The 24,090-nt window shown below is 35.1% G+C and overlaps 3 protein-coding genes and 1 long non-coding RNA gene across 6 annotated transcripts in view; 1 reads left to right on the forward strand and 3 right to left on the reverse strand.

Moving 5' to 3' along the window:
* Positions 1 to 4,787: 4,787 nt before the first annotated feature.
* LOC101217291 (14 kDa zinc-binding protein) lies at positions 4,788 to 10,218 on the reverse strand. Of its 2 annotated transcripts, none has more exons than XM_004145389.3 (6): positions 10,079 to 10,218; positions 9,882 to 9,986; positions 8,357 to 8,443; positions 7,687 to 7,834; positions 5,296 to 5,413; positions 4,788 to 5,112 (listed from the first exon to the last, which is right to left on the reverse strand). In XM_004145389.3, exons 1-6 carry the CDS (start codon positions 10,102 to 10,104, stop codon positions 5,045 to 5,047), a joined length of 552 nt encoding a protein of 183 aa, XP_004145437.1. In that variant the 5' UTR covers positions 10,105 to 10,218; the 3' UTR covers positions 4,788 to 5,044. The 2 variants fall into 2 exon arrangements, with proteins under 2 accessions (XP_004145437.1, XP_011660307.1); XM_011662005.2 differs by having other exon boundaries at positions 9,882 to 9,989; positions 10,079 to 10,217.
* Positions 10,219 to 10,327: 109 nt separating this feature from the next.
* LOC101217757 (sulfiredoxin, chloroplastic/mitochondrial) lies at positions 10,328 to 13,152 on the forward strand. Its single transcript, XM_004145391.3, has 5 exons — positions 10,328 to 10,472; positions 10,553 to 10,716; positions 11,964 to 11,997; positions 12,598 to 12,691; positions 12,935 to 13,152. Exons 1-5 carry the CDS (start codon positions 10,391 to 10,393, stop codon positions 12,948 to 12,950), a joined length of 390 nt encoding a protein of 129 aa, XP_004145439.1. The 5' UTR covers positions 10,328 to 10,390; the 3' UTR covers positions 12,951 to 13,152.
* A 48-nt stretch (positions 13,153 to 13,200) lies between these two features.
* On the reverse strand, positions 13,201 to 14,487 carry LOC116401713. The gene is made up of 2 exons (XR_004214042.1): positions 13,764 to 14,487; positions 13,201 to 13,452 (listed from the first exon to the last, which is right to left on the reverse strand). It is a non-coding gene; the product is annotated as an uncharacterized LOC116401713 (long non-coding RNA).
* A 1,348-nt stretch (positions 14,488 to 15,835) lies between these two features.
* LOC101216813 (protein NAP1) overlaps positions 15,836 to 24,090 on the reverse strand; it is a 35,722-nt gene continuing 27,467 nt past the window's right edge. For both annotated transcript variants that reach the window (XM_004145387.3, XM_011662006.2), the window contains 3 exons: positions 17,123 to 18,114; positions 16,691 to 16,906; positions 15,836 to 16,493 (listed from right to left, as the gene is read on the reverse strand). In XM_004145387.3, the coding sequence (XP_004145435.1) occupies positions 15,995 to 16,493; positions 16,691 to 16,906; positions 17,123 to 18,114 (1,707 nt within the window). In that variant the 3' untranslated portion in view covers positions 15,836 to 15,994. The remainder of the gene's footprint in view (positions 16,494 to 16,690; positions 16,907 to 17,122; positions 18,115 to 24,090) is intronic.

Below are 24,090 nucleotides of genomic sequence, written 5' to 3' on the forward strand. Positions count from 1 at the left end.
TAGCCTATATGGATTTTCCTTCGCCTTTAAAGTTAGTAATTCTATGGTTTTTCATCTTTTTATTTTTCCAATAGTCAATTATTTTGTGCTTATTGTTCTTTTGTTAACGTTGTTGTTGCATTTTTTGGTTTAGGCGTATGAGATAGTGTCATCCATAAATGGGTGGGTAGTCAATAGGGCTTTACATGATGCGATACGACGCATCATGCAATGGAGTTGCACTTACTCTCACCTAGTTTGAAGGTGATTGAGTCACAGGTTTTCATATTGCAAATGGTATGTTCTAGTTTTTTTTTTGTTCTTCTACCTTTGCATTAGGGTTTAGAGTTTAATAACTAATACTTGTTGGTTGATGTTTCAAATTCATGCCCATATACAGGCAATTAAGCCGACAGATGAAGAGCATGCATATATGGATCGAGGTCTTGATATTCCCTCTACATAAGGTTATAAGGATAACCTCATTGCTGCTCCACGAGTTAACGATACTCCCCTTGCCCATCCTCATGCATAGCATCAACTTCAACTCTTTGTTCCTCCTGATGAGGATAACCTGACCTTTGATCGTGACACTTGTGGCTCTTTAACATATACGAAGCCTAAGTTGGACCAGAGGGTTGGGATCCAAGTTCGACCACTTCTAGAGCGACCAGAAGCTAGTGCAGATTGCATGGGCTTCAGATTGGACAACATTAAGTTGGATCGTATGGACTCCATATTGGATCACATGGAGTCATTCTTTACGACTGAGTTATCGACCATAAAAGAGTTGCTCATGTTCTTAGTCAAGGTATGTTATGTTTGCACTCATTTTGTTTTTGTTTAAATTAAGTAGTACATGAATGCTTAATTCATCGGTTCATGATCATTTAAGTTTTACATATTTTTCATTTCTTTTTAAAGTGTGTCTTAGAGTCCTCGTGCAACATCCAGAGACACAAATAACAGAAACAATCATGAGGAAGAAGGCGATGGGGATGGAAACGTACACAAGGACCATGATGTTGATATGGATGGAACCCATCAAGCTGGCAAAGGTTCGGTTGAACCAGCAGTAGACCCATTGGTAGATTTGATTCAAGATATTGTGGTCCCGTCAATAGTTCAAATGGTAGATAATCTGATTGAAGATGTTGTGCCTGGGCTTCGAATCCTACCAACGAATGAACTACTCGTCGAAGAACCTTCTTTCAGCATACAAACACTCACCAAAGAAAAAGTGATCGAGCCATCACTAGATCAAGACGAGGTATGTATGACATGTACAATTTAAGGTTTGTAGTTGGGTCACTGTCAATTACTAACTCTGATGGATTATAGGATAAGGACACACCTCCCCCACAACGTAAGAGGAAGAAGCCAGTAAAATTCTCACCTGATGAGGGAAAGAAAAAAAATCGATCGATGAATCCTCACGTATAATTCCTATTCTAGAAGTAAAAAAGAGGTAGATATCGAGATACGATCCCCTTTGGCTGATTGATGCAAACCTGTGGAGGGAATATTTTTTCCTAGAGGAAAAATTTGAAGACCAAAAACGAAGAACAGACTGTTGCCACACATTTCGTAAAGAGGATTTCTTCCAGACACTGGAGAAAACACATGGGTGTTAGAAGATTTAAGTTTAGTGTTACATTCATTCATTTATTTATATGTTATATTGCTAATACTTTACTTTTTTGTAGACCATGAATTTGTTGATGATGCACGTGTAGAAGAAGATGCTTTCAAGGATGGATCTATGCATATACCAGTTTATGGTATTGGACACATCATTTATGGTTAGTTCTTTAGTTAAAAGGTATTTATCGAAATTAGATTGATGAACGCTATAGTACTTATAAATTTTATTTTTCATGTTCTCTAAATTAGATGCAATTTAGGGGATGAAATGATCGTTGCATGTCTGAATGACGATGAGGTGTTCATGTGATGGTAACAAGGCCTGGACAAACTAAATTGCCCATGTCCAACTATGTACCGATTCGAAGCTGAAATACTTTTTCAACTACGCCATTGATATCATTGAGGATCACATATCATGGTTGGAAGTTAAATGGGTGTTCAGACCAGTCAACATAAGATAACGTTGGTTGATGGTTGCGGCTGACATAAAGCATTGCAAGATCATGTGATCATTGACTCTATACTTAACTACAACAAGCAAACGATTGTTGACAGAGTTTTCCAAACGGTCATGCGTGTCATTCCCTCACTTATAATAGCAATCATATTCCCTCACAATTCAACTACGGAACGTGACCAGTAAATAGAAGCGAAAAAGTGCTACAAAATGGGAAGTCGTTGAATTGTGCTAAATTTGTTGAGTGTCTTATATGTAATTCTCCAAAAGATTGTCTAAATTAAAAGAATATGAAACTATTTAGACAACAACACGTAGCCGAGTTATATATGCAAATAAATATTTTTGGTAGAGTAACATAGTTATTGTAACTAATTCTTTTAAAACATATCTTGATATTAATTATTGTAATAACTTATTTTCAAATACATATTTTGAACTAGTCTAAATGCTTTCATCTATTTCCATAAACTATAGTTTAAACAAAGGATTCTGTAAAGAAACACAATAAAGGATGATTTTCTAGAACTTAATGCAATGTTGTCTTGAGATTCATCATGATTTAAAATAGAAAGGTTCATGTTTTAGATCTCGGTGAATGTTGTTTCGAGATCCACTGAGATTTAAAACAGAAAGGTTCATTTTTTAGATCTCGATGTAACTTTGGCCTGAGATCCATCGAGATTTAAAATAGAAAGGTGAGTTTTAGAACTTGGTGCAATGTTGCTCTAAGATCCACCGAGATTTAAAATAGAAAGGTTCATGTTTTAGATCTTGGTACAAATCCGACCAAACTCGAGCTAGATTTTGTGAGCTCAGGCCCTATTATGCCTCATTTAGTGAAATTCATCTCGTGATTCATATGAAATTGACGAAAATACTTTTAAGTTCGTTTGAAAATTATTTTATATTTGTCGTAATGAATTGGTTTCTGAAGAAGTTTGGAAATTTCACACGACAAATCCCAAGAAAGCACCCCAAAAACTTTCTAAAAGTGTTTGGTACTTTCTTCTCATATCCACATTCCATTTCTTGAAAAACTCAAAAAAAAAAAAAAAAAAAGAAAACCCAAGGTGAATATAGCACATTTAAGTTTAGAAATTATGTTTTTCTTGTCATTTGCATACCGTTGAGGCTGTTTTTGTCGTTGTAATGCATTTTCTTACATAATCTCAATGCTAATTGAAAGATCTCGACCAAATTTTAAATTGATTTATCTAGATACGATACCATCTCCAAGATCTTCACTGATGGATGTTCTTGTCTTGTCGTCAACATGTTGATCATCAATGTTTGGAGTGGGAACATCCATGAATACATCGTCCACTCTATTCTCAACTTCTGATGCATTAAATGACAAACCTTCACCACCACCATAGCATTGTTGGGAGTCAACCGCCTTGTCCTATTAACGAAGCAATAGAAACACCATTGTTACTCCTTAAATAAAACAAAAACAAGCAATAGGGAAACTTAAAGACAATTATACCTTAACTAAGACCATCAAAAGCTCATTTATGGCCGATAACTTAGCTGTAAAGGATGACTGCATTCGGTCTAAGAACTCATTCATCTGATCTAATATGGCTTCTAGGCGTCGTAGATGTTGGTTGAAACACGTCGTCCAAAATCTATCGAGCTCAGTTGGTTGCTTCGTAGATGTGGTGGGACAACCGTCGTCTCGAGAAGGAAAATGGTAAACATAAGGAGCAACAAGGGAAGATCGACATAAGTATATGCAAGGGCATACTTGACATAATGAGAAGTAAGGGCAGGTGGGCCTTCCACGTAACTTTCTGCCCTCGAAATTTCAAGACTTCGATCCAGGTAAGCATGTTCGTCATATGTCGGATCAATCTCCTTTATGAGTGCCTGAAATCAAAACATTAGTAGGCGCAGATTAAGACTAGTGAAGGTGGAGGAAGAAAATGAATCATAACGTACCATTTGCCATTCGAAGACCTATATTTTGAATAAGTTTTCAATCTGCCTCAGATTTCAAATAAAGCACTATAACAAAACCTAAAATCCAGCCTTAAACTATGAAGTTTAAAGTAAATAACATTCATAGATTTAAGCTTAAATGATTATTTGAAATTTCAACAAGCAAAAATTAGACAAATTTCTTTAATTTTGGGAGCAAGACACATTTCGTCTCAACCGAAATAAGCACAAGATTTAAGATTTACAAATGTCTAACGTTTAGGCTTCTAAGGATATTTTGGTCATTTGAAAATACTCTTTATTTTGAAATTTAAAAACAAAACCTAAAATCTCAATGCCGATTTCGACTAAGATGGACCAAGAAATTATGTTCAAATTTTTTTAAAAAAATTAAGAAGAATCTTGGTATCAAAGTCGATCAAAATTGATTGAGAAAAACAAATTTACAAGTTTTTTTAAAAGTGTGCAGCTACTTTTGCCAATATTCCCACTTTCATCTGTCCACTTTTAATATATTAATAGACTTCTATATTTCTTATGTCTATTTTTTACTCTATAATTTTTTGAAAGCTGATTATTTTAAACCTGACTTTCATCTCAATTAAAAATTTAACTTGTTTTTCATCCACTAAATAATAAAACTGCCACAAATTGTACTAAATGGTTTCTACCGTGTTGTAAAATTTTGTAAATAGATATCAAGATGGTCATTTCCTAAGAAATATATAAATAATGTTAAAAATATAAAGATGGAAACAAGTTTAATTTGACATTAGGTGTTTATTAACTGATATGTCAAACATTTTTACTACATTTGGTCAAAGTTCGTATCCTATAAAACAAATTTGAAATACTAATTGGGCTGTTATAAATATAATAATCGGATACGTCCATTGAGTTTGATTCACATCTGCAGAAGTCAATGTTGTCCTTTATTTTTCTCAGTTCTCACTCACTGAATGCAGATACAAGTAAACAAATACATTATAATTGTATTACAAAAAACTGTTGTTGCCTTCAACCTGGAGGCCACTTCATCTGTCTCCCTCCCAAGACATGCAAGTGAAGATGATACACAGATTGACCTGTTGTGTGAGAGAGCGAGAGATCAGTAAGACGGCAGCAAAAGCAGAGACAAAACATGGAAAATCACTCAAGAACATCGTTTTAATTACTCAAAGTTAATTTGATATTTTAATTTTCAATGTTTCGGAGTGATTTTCTTAAATTTTGCAAAGGATAGATTGTTGTTGAAAGGCATTGCTTACAAGCACTTGCACCACTGTTGATGACTACTCGAAATCCTTCAACAATACCCTCTTTTTCAGCCACTATTTTGGCTGCATACAGAAGCTGGCCCAGTATTTCTCCATGTCTTGCTTCAGCCTAATGAGTACATAAACACCTAATATTATTGCATAATATACATTTGGGCTATTAAATGCTCAAACACACAAAGAACACATGATCACATTCACAACCAAACTTCATCTTCATGGAGATTATAAGCATCACAAACTTGGGCGTAGGTTAGCTTGTTACAGCAGCCTATACCATCATTGTCGGAAAAAAAATCATATGCGTGAATCATCGTAGTATTACACTATAATGATTCAATGTAGTAGGAATTATCATAGTCAAATCCTTAATCTATTAGGATTATGATTAGTTTCTTTTATTAGTTAAGATTAAGATTAGATTCTTGTATGAATTAGGATTAGTTTGCTTTTCAATTATAAATAGAGTACTTATCTTCTTGTATTCACAACTTTTAAACAATAATAAAATTCTCTCTTTGGTGTACATTAAATTGGTATCAGAGCATCCATATGGACCAACGTTGATTGCCATCAGTGTAAGATCGAGAAACTATTTGTGATGCCAATCATAAAAGCTTAGTAAGTTTTGCTTGTTGCCCAACAACACACATTTAAAAAGGGGAACCCTTAAAATTAAAAAAAAACAACAAAAAAATTGTCAAGATTTTGCAAGAATGTAATATTATAGAAGAACTACTAGAATTTTGGATAGAAATCATTATTTTTGTAATGGAGAACTAAGAAAGACAGAAATATGCAAGAAAATTCAAGAACCAGTCTGACATCAATTATGATGAAGAAACTTATTCAACAACACCCAATTTGTACATCACTCATGAAGTTTAAGAAACAAAGAACGATGTCAAGAAAACCCAACTATTTGTTGGAAGAGATAACTCAAAAAGTGATGCAATTTTCAGAACATTGGCAAAAATATAAAAAATATGTAATTCAACAAATTCACTACAAGGAAGAAAACAATGAACAAAAATCAGAGCCCACACAAAAAATTTTTTTAAAAAAGAAGATAACACAATTAAAATTCTTGACGTTGAAGTGAAAATCCTTAGTGAAGACAAGCAGATTGAGATTCAAGTTGAAGAATATGATAAACCGATTCAAAAAGAAATAACATGTGGGAATAAAATCGACAAGAATACTCTCACATTGGACATTGTGAGACTCAAATCGGAAAGGAAACCAATGTTGAAAATGGAAGAGAGTGACTCGACCCATGAATCTCTCCACAACATAAGAGATGTCAAATCAAAGTCGTTGAAGAGGTAAAAGAAGAGAATACTCGTGGACAAACTTATTTAAATAAACTTGAAAACCTAATTCCAGCTGATTGCGAAGCAACGTGGGAGATGCCATGTTTGGAGTTGAAAAAATAGTATTCTAGTAAAATCGCAGACAAGGCTGAGATGGTTGAATTGACAGACTCAACGAAGAAAGGAGAAGATGATGAAGCAATGCGTGACTTGGTTATGATGGCAATGGATCTCTTGAACAACATAACTCTTGGACTAAATCATGGTGATTTTGCTAAAAAATTCATTCTATTTCAAAAGACAAATTTTGGCTCGACTTGTGCAATTAGTTTTTCAGTGTTGTTCTCATTCAAGTGGTTTACCTTTTTATTTTTAACTTCATTCTCGTTTTAAAACTTGAGGATGAGTTTTTTTGGGAGGAATAGAATGATGTAGTAGGAATAGAATATTATGGTCAAATCCTTGATCTATTAGGATTAGGATTAGTGACTTTTATTAGTTAGAATATTAGATTCTTTTATTAATTAGGATTAGAATTAGTTTGTTTTTCAATTCTAAATAGAGTACTTATCTTCTTGTATTCACAACTTTTAAACATTAACAAAATTTCTCATTGGTTTACATCATGATTCCTGTATCATAATTCCTACTTTCACCATCTTGTAAACGTAGTTAAAGTTAATTCTTAAGAACCAATTTCAAGGTAGTTATTTCTTGATATCATCATCAGCAAAATTTACAAACTTAACTAGGGATATCTAAACTGTTTGCTCGTTTTTGTAGGACTTTGGAGGGGAAAAAGAGAGTGAAAAACGCTTCTATAGTTCTTTTATGGGTGGGGTTCACTCTTCTCCAGCCCTTAAGGCTATATTTCACACCTTTGTTCATATACACAAGTTTCTTACCAGGGAAAAAATAAAGAAAACGAAAGAAAAAAAAAAGAGAAAGGAATTCTTAATATGTTATATCAAAGAATATGCAGACACATATGCCTAACATCATATGATTACTAAAGATAACAAGGTCAATATATAGAGATAAGAAACAAGAAGAGGAAAGAAAGAAGTACCTTTCCCAGCTCTGTCAATCCATCTCTGAGCTTTGGAATGATTAATACATGAACAGGAGCCTGCGGATTTATGTCTCGAAATGCAAGGACTTTATCATCCTCATAGACAATGTTCGAAGGAATTTCCTTGGATATTATTTTGTCAAATCTGAAGGATAAAAGTCAAAGCATAAGGAGCTAATTAATTCTAAGATATAGCCCAATATCAATCTAAGTTATCTTACTGTTATCATTTAACATGTAATATTGGCCCTTCGTATCTTATCGGTTACTTTGTTGAATGTAAACATGAATTCATACAAGATTAAAAAAATCCAACATTGTAAAGAATCTGAAACATAATTCAAATTGTTCCCATATGGGTAGATGGATCGAACAAGGTCTTTCATGTCAACCAAACAGTGGCTCTTTTCGGAGGCTTGGTTTTCTTATTGCATATTAAGCTTAACCACACTAGATTTAGATCCTGAATACAGGAATTTGACAAATTTCATACCTAATTCTTTGCTTTGTTCAAGAGTTGATAGCAATTTCACACTGGCATATACATATCTTCTCTCAAGTGAATAAATTCCCATATTGCTAATAATTCTTCAAGTTCAATTTTAGGAGAATGGGATTTTAAGGTTTTAGTAACATCTAATCCTCACTAATTTATTAAAGACGATACATGGTTGGAGCTCCACTGTCCGCGTCAGATGCAGCTGCTTTAGCAGCAACTTCTTCATTGTTTGTAATACCAGCACGAATGGTCAATCTGGAGAAAATATAAGGAAACAACAAAAACTAAGTAAATACATCAATAGCTAGATTATTGGAAATTTGGAATTGTGGGAAACCAGAAAGATGGTATTATATTTATTTATAGGTGTTAGAAACAGAAATAAATAGCTGATCATTAAGTTTTCTCCAGTCCCTTCTCTCCTGCTACATAATTGCTTTATAATTCGTGCCAAAGAGGGAAAACAAATATCTGACAGTAACAGCTAATGAAGGAATCATAAAGAAGTCTATGTTAATCTAAAATACACATCTTATCAATGGACAACAAACACAGATTCAATTATGTATGTTAGAAAATATCACAATCCCAGTTGAGATTTTAAATAATTCATTAACAGTTTTCCCATGGACAATATATTAAGGGCGGTTAGTAAAGAGACGACTTGATGATTTAATAGTATCCATAAAAGAATGGTGTAATAAGTAATGATAACTAGAGATAGATTGTACCCATTGTCCCCACTTTCTTAAACTTGCAGAAATCATTGACTTAAATTTGCAACTATCCCATAACAATGCTTTGTTATGGTTATCAATCATGGATAATGGATTTATCATTTATGTATTCCTTTATTGTACGACAAGATTCTAATTACCACATTATCTCAATCATATCATAGGAATAATGGAGTGTTTAGAGGGTAAAAAAGGGAGCTTAGTGATGTTTTGACTTTTATTAGTTTTCATGATTCTCTATAGGCTTCGACTTCAAAGTTTTTCTGTAACTATTCTATGGGGATATTTTCTTTCATCGGTCCCTTATTCTTTAGATTGGCTCTTTTTTTCGTTCGTTCGTTTTATTTTATTTATTTTATATTTTTTTGCATACCCTTGTATTCTTTCATATTTTTTCTAAAGTGGTTGATTTCATTGCTTTAATAAAGAAATCATAGTGTTCCAGGGATGAAATTATCTCATCTTACCCCTGCCTGGGGATCTTGGAATTCACAAACCACGAGAGAATCGTTTGTCGGTTTGTCTTTACACTAACATTTAAGACCACATAAAGCTTTAACTACATGGACATCGTAGGGTTATAGCACAATTTCATTCTGTTTCTAAGCCGAATCGGCTAGTATCTTTAGTTCCCCAAACAACACACAGACAAGATGTAGGAAAAATTCAAAATGGTGAGGTAAATATTTTTCTCAAGATATCAAGTTTGCTGTCACATAACCCCATTTCCATGAAATAGATTAAAGGTTCCCTCCCTCTTGAAGGAAACTAGATAATCTTTCATTGTCAGCCATGAGATATTTTCTACTTACTAGAAAACAGAACAGTAACAATAGCAAAATGGATAATATTTCTTCTCTCCCCTTTGTATTACAGTCGAAATAAACCAAACCATAAAAAGGAATCGCTTGATTTCAAAATAATCCTCGTAAGTAAATAGAAAATGGGTTGTATACCTTCGAGAGTGAGTTCTAAGTGGGAGGAGAAAAGTCGAGAAATGGTAGCTGGAATGTTTGGATTTCGCAGTCACCAATGTTCTTGTAGTCGTAGCTATACATTGCCTGCTGGTTCCATGCGAAAACAAACAATTCTACAATTCATCGTGCAAAAGAAGAGATAAATACAGAAGAAGATAGAAGGAACAAGAAAACACCTCAAGAAAGACGTCCCAGCAGCCATTGGCTTTCTCAATCAACCCAGGATTTCAAAGGAATGTTTAACAAACGGTTGATGGGTTAGGTTCGGTTCAGTCGTTGAGAATGTTATTTTTCTAAAATTTCAAAAGCTTTTACTAATGGGTTGGGCTAAAATTGAGTCTTGAAAGCAAAAATGGATTTATTGGCCCATTTTCCATCATCCCATGGTTCTGGATCTGTTAATATCGATCCATAGACTTCTTCATCATCTTCTTCTTTGCATATTGTCCAGACCATAGAGAGAGAGAGAGAGAGAGGAAGTACGGTCGATGATGGCCAATCTCTTCATTTTAAAGTTCCCAAGTTTCAGTTCCAGCTTGAGGACTGTCTCTGCTTCAGCTTCATCAAATGGTTTCTTTATCTGTTTTTTATTTGATTGCTTTTCTCTCCCTTGTTCACTTAAAACAGCTGACGATGAAATGAAATGGTAGGTGCTCATCCGCTATCAGCAGGGAGTGGCAACGGCAGTGGGCCAATGATCCTGGAGCTTCCTCTGGAGAAGATACGGAGACCTCTAATGAGGACCAGAGCTAACGATCCTGATAAAGTCAAAGAACTAATGGACAGTATACAAGAAATTGGGCTTCAAGTACCAGTGAGCTTTTTCACCTCCTCAATTCATCTTATCTGAATTGAACTTTTTTCTACGGTTTCCTAGAAGATCAATGTACTGAAATGGCTATAATATTGGGTATCCATGATTTCTTTTGCAGTTTCTACTGTGCTTTGTTTGAGCAATTGGTATCCATTAAAAAAAAATGGTATCCATTTGGCTGTGGTTGAAGTTGCAATACATCTGCATTCTGCTAATTGTTTCTTTTCTTTAGGTTGGAGATTCCAACCTCTAATCTTTTGTAATGGTTATTATCATCTTAACTAGTTGAACTATGTCTTGGCATTGTAGGGTTGTAAAACAATTTGGCTTAGGCTAAGGAATCTGATTGGAAGAATGTGGCAATTTTTGTTAGCTTTAGAATTTGATGGGAAGAGGAGGATAATGTAGCAATTGTTAACTTGTGCTTTTTGATGAGTATATGTTCAAAGCTATTCAAATTTGTATTAGTAGAAACCATATATTTTTTGTTGTAGATTCATTCATTTTATGTGCTGCTGGTGAATTTATATGCTTTGCTCTTTCTCCAACTGAAACTTTCAATGTGGTATCAACCTATAAGATGAGTGATTTTAATTACTCAAAAGTTCAATTGTGGATAACCATATTTTACTCTTTGATGTGGATTTTGGAGCTAGGTGAACCCACGAAAGCTTTACTTTTGGTCCTTATTCCAAATATAGGACTTGATTAGTCATTAGATAGGAATTAGTCACCAAGAAAAAGAGAAGCCTTGGATTTGACCCAGTGAACTAACATCCAATCTTTCCGTTGAAAGTTTCATTAATTATTCAGGCAAACTTGAACACCAAGACTCACAAATGGATTCATTCTGTTTGTTCATTGTTAATATTAGTTGACGTTGTAAACATTAGAATTGTGGAAAACATAAAAGAACGATTGATGGACTGAGAGAATTAGGATACGGTGAATCAATCACTAAAGAAATCTTTTAATTTCCCAAGAAACTTGATCACCTGCAGAAGTTCATATGCTAAATGCATTTGATACCCTTTCCTTCTAGTCAGAGGGTCGTTTACTTTTGATATTGTGAATGATTTGTTAATATCTCTTATAATCTATGAAGATACTAATATAATAGTCATATCAGATAAATATTTATAAGGCGAAAATGGCTGATATTTTTTATGCCGCAGTCTCAATATGTGCCCTAAAAGTTCTTTAGAATGACATTAGGATGTTACTCATTTTCTCTGTTGTGGATGCAGATTGATGTACTTGAAGTTGATGGAGTTTATTATGGTATGTTTTTTCTAGTGAATATTTATATTATATATCTTTCTGTAGTAAGGATATTTTAGATTAAAATATTATCTACTTTGTTTAAAGAAAGTATTTTTTCAAATACTAAAGAAAAAGGTATTTTTTAAAGAAAAAACTTTGTATGAACTCTTTGGTTAAAAAGTAAAATTTGGTAGTGCTTCACAAGTTATTTTTGAGAGTCAAACATTTCAATTTTTTTTCAAAATAACTTGTTTTTAAAATTAAATGTTTGAAAAGTTAAATTAAACGCACCCTTTGTCACCATTCTCCATTTATTTATGAATTTAATAGTGACCAACTTTTAAGATTTATGGGAAGCTGAAAGACGAATTTGAGATATTTGGAAGTACAAAACTAAAATGGAATAGTCTAGCTTAGGGTTTGAGAACATTCAGATTTTATTTCCAATCACGCCATTACAGATTTCGTAGTCTATTTTAGCAGCAATGATTGTTTCCAAAGAGCATAACAAAAAACAGATTTGGCTTCCAATATCAAGTCTATTATCTATTTTAGCACATTAATTTTACATCTAGTTTATCATTTTGAACACTAGATTTCCTTCCCATGGTTCTGTAGGTTTCTCTGGTTGTCATCGCTATGAAGCTCATCAACATCTTGGACTTCCTACAATCCGCTGCAAAATTCGTCGTGGAACTAAAGAAACCTTGAGGTTTGTGTAACAAAATCTGACATGTTTTGGAGTTATTTTGAAATAGTTAGTCACTTTTGTCAAATTTTGTAACGTTCAAAATCGTCTTTAATTATTCAAAATCAATTTATTATTTGATTTTACAGTGTCAAACATGATTTAAACCATTCTCCCAAACACAGCCTTGTAAATCTTATTTCTAACGATTTATTTTTTCCCTCTCGTATTGCAATGTATTATTTTTTGTCTTTTATCACCTTGCAGGCACCACCTACGTTGAAGTTTCAATAGGTTGTCTTGCCTTCTGGTAGTAGATTTGCAAGTTCCATCAAACTATTTATTGTTTGTTTATTCTACAAAAAGGCTATTACTGAATTCTTAAAGCAGACATACTGTGTATATAATCAATCATTGGAAATATTTTCAATGTCAAAGTTTAGTTGTAAATAAAGTAAACCATTACTTATAGATTCATTTCATTCTCTTAAATTCTTCCTCATTTGAACTTAATGCAATTGTGAACTATGAGATGGTCAATCTATTGCCCTTTATATTATAAACATTTTACAACGAGTGGTTTCACAAATACTCTTTCAAATATAAAAAATGGATGGCTTCACATCATTCTTACTTTGAATTGAATTTGAATGTGGAGCAGAAATGTTGCAGCTGCTTTATTTTGGAACAGTTCATTGTAATAATAACTTTTCCCGCTTACCATTATCAAAACTCTTCATTAAAGAGAAAGAAAGATGTTTTAGTTTGAAGAAGATTGGCCAAACCTGCAACAAAGTAGATGCTTTTCAATGAAAGTTCAGCTGATCAAGGATTGGGTAAACGTTGATCAACTTGAAATTTTGGTAAGAAAGGTTTTGTAAAATGATGATCAAAAGTGTTTAGAAGAAATCACAATCACAGTAATAAGATCGAAGAACCTACTTCATTTGATTGATATTTAATCAATCATAGAACCTGAAGTAACATCAGAAGTATGTTTTTAACAAAATTAATGCAAACTACAAATGCAGAAGAAGAAAATGGAACAATGGAAAAGAAAAACTTATGTATTACTATTTGGCAAAGGCAGTTTTACATTTACTCGTATGCTAGCGGTCTAGACCTTGAGACAGCAAACCTTGGAAGTGACTAAGACCTGAGCTGCCTGAAGTTGAACCTTCAACATATTTCACTTTCCGGCTAGAACTGTAATCCAAAGGGCCTGAACCCTGAACGATGGGCATTTCGGTGTTTAGTTTCAATGCTCCTTGAGCTTTTGCTATCATGATCATAGATAGAACTCTGACTATGCATCATTGATCCCTTAAAGTAACTCGAATCACTATTGCCGTGTTGAGGAGTAGCATCACCACAAAGTTGGTGTGGCACAAGGGATCCATGAGATAGTGCACGACGGGGGAATAGCGTTGGGATGGACTGAGGAGTGCCTATGGCCCTCGAGAATTGGCATAGTACTAGCTATATATTGAATGTATAATGGCATAAGGAACATATGGTTCCAAAGAGCGAAGGTGAGACCTTACATAGTTGATCAAGAAAAATAAGTTGTAGTATTAGATGAGATTGGTTGGCAAAAAAAGAAGTTAACCTTCTCGTAAGGTTAAAGTTGAATTTCTCATAACGTTGCCTTCTCCAAGAGGTTTTTACAAGAAGTAAACTTTAAAAGAAGGTTGAAGATGACTTGCCGTAATGTTAGCTTGGTCAACTTTCTCATAAAGTTGCAAACTTCAACTTTATGAGACGAAGGACGGAGGTGTTCTCATAAGGATGGGGATGAGCAATGATAATTTATTGGAACATTTAAATAAAAATAAAAACTGTGAGAACACATTTTGTTGTTTCTCTCAATCTGATTCTCTTTTTTTTCTTTTCTTAAATGTTAGTAACAAGAAACGAGAGCAATTATCAGGAAAATTTTGAGTAGTATACCAAATTTTGAAAAGTAGTATACCTTTGGTTTTATATTTCAAAAGTAGTACACTTTCGAAAAACTCTGTAATTTTCTTTTTCACGGTCAATCATGATACCAAGATTCTTGACAAATTTTAAAATAATCTTTCAACGTGATTTCTCATTCAATCTCAGTCGTGATCATCCATGTGATTGTGTTTTTTCTTTTTTAATTTCAAAATAAAAGATTTCATCAAATGACCAAAATACCATTCGAAGCCTGAACATTAGATATTTTCACAGAACCCTAAACCTAAAACATTGTGCTCATTTCGACTAAGAACTAAAAGTGTTTGTTTCTGAAATCGAAGAAATTTCTTTGATTTTTATCCTATGAAATTTCAAGAAGTCGTCGAACTTAGATTTCCAAAGTGAATTTCTTTGAAAGGGTTTAGTTTTTAGCTTTTAGTTTAAAATCTTAGGCGAATGGAAAATTTTGTAGTTGGTGTTTTGATGTAGTTGAATGTGAATTAAATTTTAAATTGATATCGGTAGTTTCATTCGATGAATTTCGATAACTTCATCAATCTAGGTCCATGCAAATGAGGAGTCGCAATCAAGATCTATGAAATTTCCTTGAGATTCGTTGAAGGAGTCCCAAGATCTGTTGCATTTATCTCGGGGACGAGTTCGCATGAGATTGGACTGAGGTACATCACATAATGCATGGCATCTTGGTACAAATGTTGCCTTAGTTCAATTGGTAATTTATGTTGTTCTCAATCGAGATTGCCTCGAGATGTCACTGAGATTTAACATAGAATATTGATTGTGTTTTGTTACGTATGTTTTCTGTTTTACAGATGCCTCTTGTCACGAAAATCAACTCTAAAGACTTTTTCTTAGCCAACTTGACATGTTCACACTTAGCGAAGATAGTGTCAAACATACAAAAACAAGCCAACATCCATGCATATACACATGTTTAGGAAAACCTATTCGATCATTTCTTAGATGTCAGGTGTTTAATGGACCAGTTCATTGGAGTCCCTTTTCCCACATACCATTGTCAAAACTCTACATCAAAGGGAATGAAAGATGTGTTAGTTTCAAGCCAAACCTGGAACAAAGTAGATGCCTTTCAATTAAGAGTTTCAGTTGATCAAGGATTGGTAACGTTGATCCATTTGAAAATTTCATAAGAAAAGTTTTGTAAAATGAGATCAAAAGGGTTTAGAAGAATCATAATCACAATAGTAAGATCGAAGGAACTACTTCATTTGATTTGATATTTAATCTATCATAGAACCTGAAGCAATTTCAGAAGTATCTTTTGAACAAAATTCAGACTACAATGCCAAAAGAAAGTGAACAATGGAAAAGGAATAACTTATGTATAATTTGGCAAAGGCAGTTTTACATTTGCTTGTACGCTAGCGGTCCAGACCTTGAGACTGCAAACCTTGGAAGGGGACTAGGACCTGAGCTGCCTGAAGTTGAACCTTCAACATATTTTGCTTTCCGACTAGAACTGTAATCCAAAGGACCTGAACGACGCGCATTCCGGTGTTTAGTTTCAATGCTCCTTGAGCTTCCGCTATCATGATCATACACAGAACTCTGACCATGCATCATTGATCCCTTGAAGTAACTCAAATCACTACTTCCGTGCTGAGGAGTAGAATCGCCACGAGGCTGGCGTGGTGCAGGGGATCCATGAGATAATGACACGACAGGGGAATAGTGTGGGGAAGGACTGAGGAGCGCCAATGGCCCTGGAGAATTGGCATAGTACTGGCTATATATTGAACGTAGAATGGCATAAGGAACATATGGCTCCAAAGAGTTTCTTGGAAGGTAAGGTGAGACCTCACATAGTTGATCAAGAAAGATAAGTTGTGGTACAAGATAAGATCTGTTGAGAAAAGAAGTTAGTACCCACCTACATATTATGTCGATTAATGAAACCAAAAATGTTTAGGCTGAAGTGCATTCTATATTGAATATAGAGAACTTAAACCTTCAGCTCGAGCAAGTTTTGGACATTCAAACAAACAGTTTGAGTTGCAATCAAAACGTAAAGTAAGAAATTAATATGCAAAATTAGATTACCTGTTAGCTTCACTCCATGAATCTAAAATAATTCCAGCAGCAAGTTTTACAAAGAGCTGCATTGTAGACTTTATGCTTGCTTCAACCGATGAAAGAGTCTCAGCCTCAGCAGAATTCAATGTTCCACCAGCATGACCATTTGGAAAAGGCTGCCTCTGCTCATGTTCACGATCCAATCTCACATACTCACTTCCAGCAATCACGGCAGTGATGCACCTGCAACCAGATTTAGTTGAGTTTTGAAAGATAAAAAATAATAAAATAATAAAGAAAACCAGATTAGACACAAGGCTAAGTTGGGGAGCTAGATAACAAGCTAATGCTATGAGTTGGGATGGAACGCTATTACAAATGAAAATTTAGTCAACCAAATTTGATGGGTATTTGAACTTAGAAACAGTTATCGTAAGATTAAAAGATGTGCCAATTCACCTTGCCAGACAATGAATATTATTGTTGAAGCCTCCCGTATCAACATTGAAGGCAGTTGAGTTCCAAATATTAGAAGTCATGAATGAGGCAAATAAATATGGTAACAAAGCCCACGAACCGTCGTTAGCACCCCCTACATCTTCCAAAATAGATCTTATCCATTGTGAATCATGATCAGAGATTACTGCAACACCATTAGCCACTTCTCTCATTCTCCTAATATCCTTCCTTTCAGGTAATGAATCGGGTATGTGTTTAACAAACCCAGATAATAATGAATAAATCAAGGGTGCACTATCTTCAAGAACAATTCCAGCTGCTTCAGCTAAGTTTTGATCAAAAGCCAGAGCTAGACCTGCTTGAATACAGAATCCAATTATTGTCTCCATGTCTACAATTTGCCTAATGGATGCATCTCTTTCAATTCGATCACCAGAATGCAAACTGCTCGCAACTGACTCTAGCACCTCACGGTTAGACCTCAATGATGTGTCGATACAGTTTAAAAGTGCAGCTGTATGTTCTTTTAGCATACGCTCTAACTTATCCACTCCATAGCCACCAAATATCCGAACAAAGGCTTGTAATTCTCTTGCATCTGTGACAGAGTCAGCAAAATATCCACCCACAGGCCTTGTACTCTTGAAGCATTTGTGAACTGGAGCAAATAGAATTCCAGCACCTGAAGTATCCTTGATGATGTTTTCAATGTACCAGTTACACACAGCTTCAGCTGCTGATCCTGTTTGTTGCTCTGCTGGCTTCTCAAAAGAATGCAAAGATGAAACTGGACCCGAGCAAGCCTCAGCAAGTAACACATCTCGCATTCCCTGGGTAAGGTCCATGCTAATATGCTGCTCTGCAAGATGGATGATGCCGATATGCCGACGAATCAAAGATTCTAAAACAGAAGGTCGCTGAAGGTCATTCTCAGTTTTTATTACAGCAAGTAGCCTCCTCCTGAAGTTCCCAAGGATGCATTCTCTCATATACTGCAACAAAGTCAAATGATTCTCTCATGTGATGCACGATTTAAAAAGAATCATCAATATTGATATTGTTAACAAGACAAAGGAAGCAACATTTAAAGAAAGAATAATAATATAAAGAACAAAGTGGTTTCTCTTTGTCAAAAACCGAGCTTTTATTGAGTATAACGAAAGAATATAAAAGGGCAATGCCCAACAAAAAATGAGATCTTGAAAAACTACGAAAAGAGACTAAAATATGATAAATCAAGCTAAGAACATAAATACAGAAATACCTAGTGATCAAAGCCCACAGGGAGGTTAAACCTAATACGAGCCAAACTTCCAAACTTCATTAGCATTCTTGTACTAAACTGAGGTCATGGTTTCAAAGTCCTTAACTTGTTAAATCTTCCCAGTTGGTTGACTAACAAATGTTGTCAATTCAGTTGAATGTATTGGAGAAGTTGAGAGTCCTACATTGGAAAAATCAAGGGGACTCATACTTCATATAAGATAGATGAGCTACTCCTCTCATGGTCAATTGGTTTTGAGATGGAACCCTATACTATCAAATTTAACATGGTATTAGAACCCAGTAAACCCAAACGGGTATTCAATCCAAGATAGGTGAACCCAAAGAGGCACCATCTTGAGGGGGCATATTGGAGAAGTGAGTCTCACATTCGAAAAACCAAGGGGATTCATACTCCATATAAGATAGATGGGTTACTCCTCTTATTGCTAATTGGTTTTGAGATAGAACCCTATACTATCAAATTTAACAGAATGTGTCCTTTTCTAGAAGCTCTTCAATATTTGGTGCAAAATAGCATGCTCCTTGGGACTCATTCGATAATGAGGATGATTGGGAAGTGTGGCACCAGGTAACAACTCAATATTGTGTTGAATATCTCGGAGGGGAGGTAGTGTAGTTGGTTCTTGAATTAGCTTGAGAAAGATTTCAAACAGTGGCAATTAGGCAGGATCTTCGTCTTGGGAATTGGAAACAACTAGCCCCACAATATCTTCATCTCTTTCTTCTAAAAGCTTCTTCCCACTAATGGTGATAAATAGGCTGCCACTCTTCTTATTGCTCTTCATTCCTTCTACTTTATTCAACAAAAGGATTACTTTGTAGTCCATCCATTGGAACTCATAAGCATTTTCTCAGCCTTTTATGTGTAATACGAAGATCAAATTGCCATGGTCGTCCGAGAAGAATATGGCATACATTCATCTCTAAAACATCACAAACTACATAAATTTTATAGCTATTTCCAATGGATAAAAGGTACTGAACAAATCTCACTAACTTGAGTTTTTCCTCCCTTCTTGATCCACGCAATCTTATAAGGATTCGAATGTGCTTCTGTTTTGAGATACAAGGCTGCAACTAATTTTTTAGAGACAAATTTTAGTACTGCCACTCTCAATTATCACATTGCATACTTTCCCATGAATGGTGCACTGGGTCTTGAAAAGGCTACATGAATGGTGCACCGGGTCTTAAAAAGGCTACATGAATGGTGCATCGGGTCTTGAAAAGGCTATGGCATTAGGGATGGGACTGTTCGTTTGGAGCAATAAGAAATCTTTGTAGAACACATGATAATCTTTCTCCCTCATCGAGTTCAACTAATTCAGCTTCTTCTTCTTCTTCAAAATCATCATCAACTGACTAATTTCCTTCTTTAGCATAAGCTATCGTTTATTGTTGAGGGCAAGCATTAGAAGGGTGGCTGGTCTGCCCACATCTATAACATGTGCCAAAAAAAGAACGATTGTAAGGATTCCTGGTTGGTTTTGCAGCTTCAAAATTGCCCTTGTTGTTTTTCTTCTTAATCTTGTCACTTTCTTTCTCTTTCACGGGTTGGGGAAGGTTCTTTGAAAAGTTTGTAGATGGAGTCTTCTTTGAAGAAGATGGATCCCATTGCATTCTTCTTGGGTTCTTTGCTCATGAATCAATCATTTCTTCTACCGTTTCAGCAAAGCAAATGGCTTCGAAAAGCCATTGAAAGGATTGTAACTTTACGTTCTCTTTTATGTCCAGCCGTAAACCTCCAACAAATCAAGCAATTAGATGTTCTCCTTCCATCAGATTGGTTCTGGCTCCTAATCAAAGGAATTCTTCAATGTAGTCAGCTACTTTTCGTACTCCCAGTTGGCAGTTTTGTTATTGAGCATATAATGTTTGTTCATAGTTTGGTGGCAAGAAACGAATATTCATCAGATTCTTCATTTTCTCCTAGGAACGTATTGGTCCCTTGCCTTGTTTTTGGCGGTTAACTTCAAGCTGATCCCACCATGCTGAGGCTCCACCTTTTAGTTTCAAAGAAACTAACCGAACCTTCTTTTGCTCGGGTGTTCCAATGTAGCTGAAAAATTCAGTATTTTTAATCCAATCTAGAAAAGCTTCTATATTACCCTTACCAACATAATTGGGGAGGTCAATCTTCATCTTATACTCATGTGATTCTTGTCTCCTTTTCCCGTGGCCTTCATTTCTTCTTCTTGCATAGCCAAAATTATTATTCCCGTTTCCTTCACTAGAAGAACTCCCGCTATCATGTCCTTGGAGACAATCTTGAAATTCCGGCCAACGTTGCATTTCTTGATTTAATTCTTGATGGTTTTGTTGTCAAAATCCTCTTCTTCCTCGTCTTCCCCGATGTTGTACGACTCTTGGTTCATCTTCATCTTCTTGGTGGACTGAACATGGATTTAAAGCATCTAGCCTTTGAATTGCCATATTCAACATGTCACGAATTCCCTCCAATGAAGCTTCCAAGAACAGCAAGCGTCTCGTGGTGGTTCTTGGAGAGAGAACAGGAGTGTTTGCCACCAGTTGTACTCCTCGCCGGATAGCCATAGGTCCCAAGAGTGTAATGCTTTGATACCTATTTGGTATAAACTACCAAAGTGATTTTTGTATGAATAGTATTCTACCCCTCAATGAGAGGGAAGAGCTTTATTTATAAGGAAGATTTAATACAAAGAAGTTAGTTAGTAACCAACTTAACAATCTTGAACTACAGTAATTAACAATCAACCTTTACCTTTAACTATAGTATATAACAATACAGCTACTATAGCTTTATTTACAGCTTTGTTTACACCAATACAAGTACTCATCCAAGAAGTGACAACATAAGAGGTTGATTTCATATGTAAGAATATTTCTATTTTCTAAGAATTCCAACTGACCCATTATAAAAACTTTTTCCAACAAACAATTCATGTCTCTTATGATCCATCTAATACCTCATTATAACTCATGCTTTTGAGCCCAAAGTTACAATGCGAGTGGCACACAATGCGATAATAAAAACTTGGATGATATTACTAGAATGACGTGAAATGAATTTTCTTTTTCGCAAAGAGAAAGCTACAGAACTACAAGTTACAAATGAAAATATACAGAACAATATGGTATAGCATGAAATACGTGGTCAGACAATAGAGCAAATAAATATTTCATTCAAATCCATTAGAAAAATACAAGACAAACATTTTTGTTTCATCAATCTCAACCCTAAAACTTAAGTTGATGGGTCACAGTAAATTTACTTATACAAATACTTTAACAAGTTTTTACATTTGTGGGCTTCAGAAATTTGTAGAAGGCACAATGAGTAAAAATTAATATTAACTTAATAGAAAGTGATATAAAGGGAGTTCAAACACAAACACTGAACCTCCTACTCTAATACCATGTTAATCAATAACCATTAATCCACCCAAAAGCTTATGCTGATGAATTAAAGTAAATTTAATTCTATAAACACTCTAGCAGTCTTTTTTTCAGCAAATTTCTATCTTAAGAGATGATAAATTAGTGTGTTTGTGTATACTTGGAAAAGCTCTTTCCGGACAAGGACATTCTGATAGAACACCAATAAGATGTCTTCTTATTCAATTGATATAAACTCACTATTACAGAGAAGAATTGATATGAGATGAAAATGCAGAAATTAACAACAAGTAAAATACTTCCCTCTCCACCTATCCTCTCTCTCATGGAAGAGTGCAGAAAAACTACCCACAAAACTGATCTCCCCCTTCTTCCCTCCCCAACTCCCTATTTATAACCATCTATCTGCTTACGTAACTAATTACCCTTATACCCTTGCTCTATACTAATCTAGGTATCTAACATTACCGAGGCCTTCAAAACAACTTGTTCTCAAGGTGTGCTTACAAGTATGATCACAAAATTGACTTTTTTTTTGTTTTGTTTTTGAATTACCAACCATTCCCAGCAATCTGCTCTTCAAGTTTAATGAAGAAATTTTCCCTGAAATTCTTTTTGAATCCAATAAGACCCATTGACTTCAGCCCATAGTCCAGAATAATCTTCCTTCAGCCCACAAACTAGCCCAATGTTAGTTAATCTTTCTTTTTTCCATTTTTAGGACTCACCACCCTCTTCATTTACACAATAATGGGCCTCCACTCTTTTGTTTATAAAAACTTGAAGCCCCATTTACACAATAATGGGCCTCCACTCTTTTGTTTATAAAAACTTGAAGCTCATTTAGCATACGTTGAAGCCCACTTGAATCGGGGTAACCCAAATTATAGGGTTTATTCCTCTTGTCCTAATCTTCTTGTTGGTGATATATAATTAAATTTTCCTTCAACCACCAGCATAAGTTTTTGAGTGAATTGGTTGTCTAATATGGTATCAGAGTAGGTGGTTCAAGAAGGTCCTGTGTTCAAGTCCCTGCAGTGTCGTTTCCTCCCCAATTAAAATCGATTTCCACTTGTTGAACCTTTCAAATATTTCAAGCCCACAAGTGAGGGGGAGTGTTGGTGATATATAATTAAATTTACCTTCAACCACCAGCTTAAGTTTTGGGTGAATTGGTAGTTTAATAAATTATTGGAGATATTAAGAGTCTCACATTGAAAAAATCAAAGGAACTCATACTCCATATAAGGTAGATGGGCTACTCCTCTCATTGCTAATTAGTTTTGAGATGGAACCTCATACTATCATGTTTAACATGGTATCAGAAGCCATAAGCCCAAACGGGTATTCGGTCCAAGACAAGTGAACCCAAAGAGGCACTATCTTGAGAGGGCATATTGAAGATACTAGGAGTCCCACATTGGAAAAATCAAGGGGACTTTGATGGAAATCCAATTGGTATGAAAAATGAAGATTATTGATCCTAAAATAGGAACGAAGTCCTAAATGCAATGATTAGTCTCAATCCCCACTGCTTACCTATCCTACTATATTTATATATGAATTGGTTTTGAGATGGAAACCCCATACTATCAAGTTTAACACTTCTTTCCTATCACTTTCTGTCACGTCATTGGCAGCCTCATGTCCTCCTCAGACCACTGTAAATCGCCACTTGCTGGCATTTTCTGTTTCCTCAAGCAACAACTTTTTTTTACTCGAGTCTTCGATTCGGATCTCTCATGGTAATTCTCGCCAACCTTCCACGATCCTTTTCTCTTTGATTGCTAAGGATCGTTCACCAACATCTTCTTCCCTCTCTGGTTGGAAACGAAATAATAGCCTCTACTTCAATTCCAACCAATCCTTGAATGCATTGTGTTCCTCCGGTGATCAATAACAATCTAAAGCAGTTCCAACATAACTAATTACGCTAAACATTGGCAATTCAAACTTGTTTCGATCCCTCACCTTTTCTTCAATTTCTATTATCTTTGTTTGTACTTCGTTCTTGGTTCTTTTCGTCGGTGTCCTTCCTCCTTCAACTGTGCTCTTCATCACCGGCATATGACTCGCCGATGCTGTGATTCTTCCACTCCTTCATTTCAACGCACTTTAACAATTGTTGGTTTTCCTCAGTTTGAACCTTCAACCTATCAATTCTCTTTCTCAAGGACCTCAAGGTTTCTTCAATTATCGGTAATTTCTGGAGTTCTACTCATATGCTAGAGATTTCTTGTTCCACTGCTTCAAATCTTTCTTTGATCTTCTTTGCCATTCCCATCTGTTTTCCCAAGTTTGATGCT

This window comes from Cucumis sativus, chromosome 1, assembly GCF_000004075.3.
Source record: "Cucumis sativus cultivar 9930 chromosome 1, Cucumber_9930_V3, whole genome shotgun sequence".
NCBI classification, from domain to species: domain Eukaryota; kingdom Viridiplantae; phylum Streptophyta; class Magnoliopsida; order Cucurbitales; family Cucurbitaceae; genus Cucumis; species Cucumis sativus.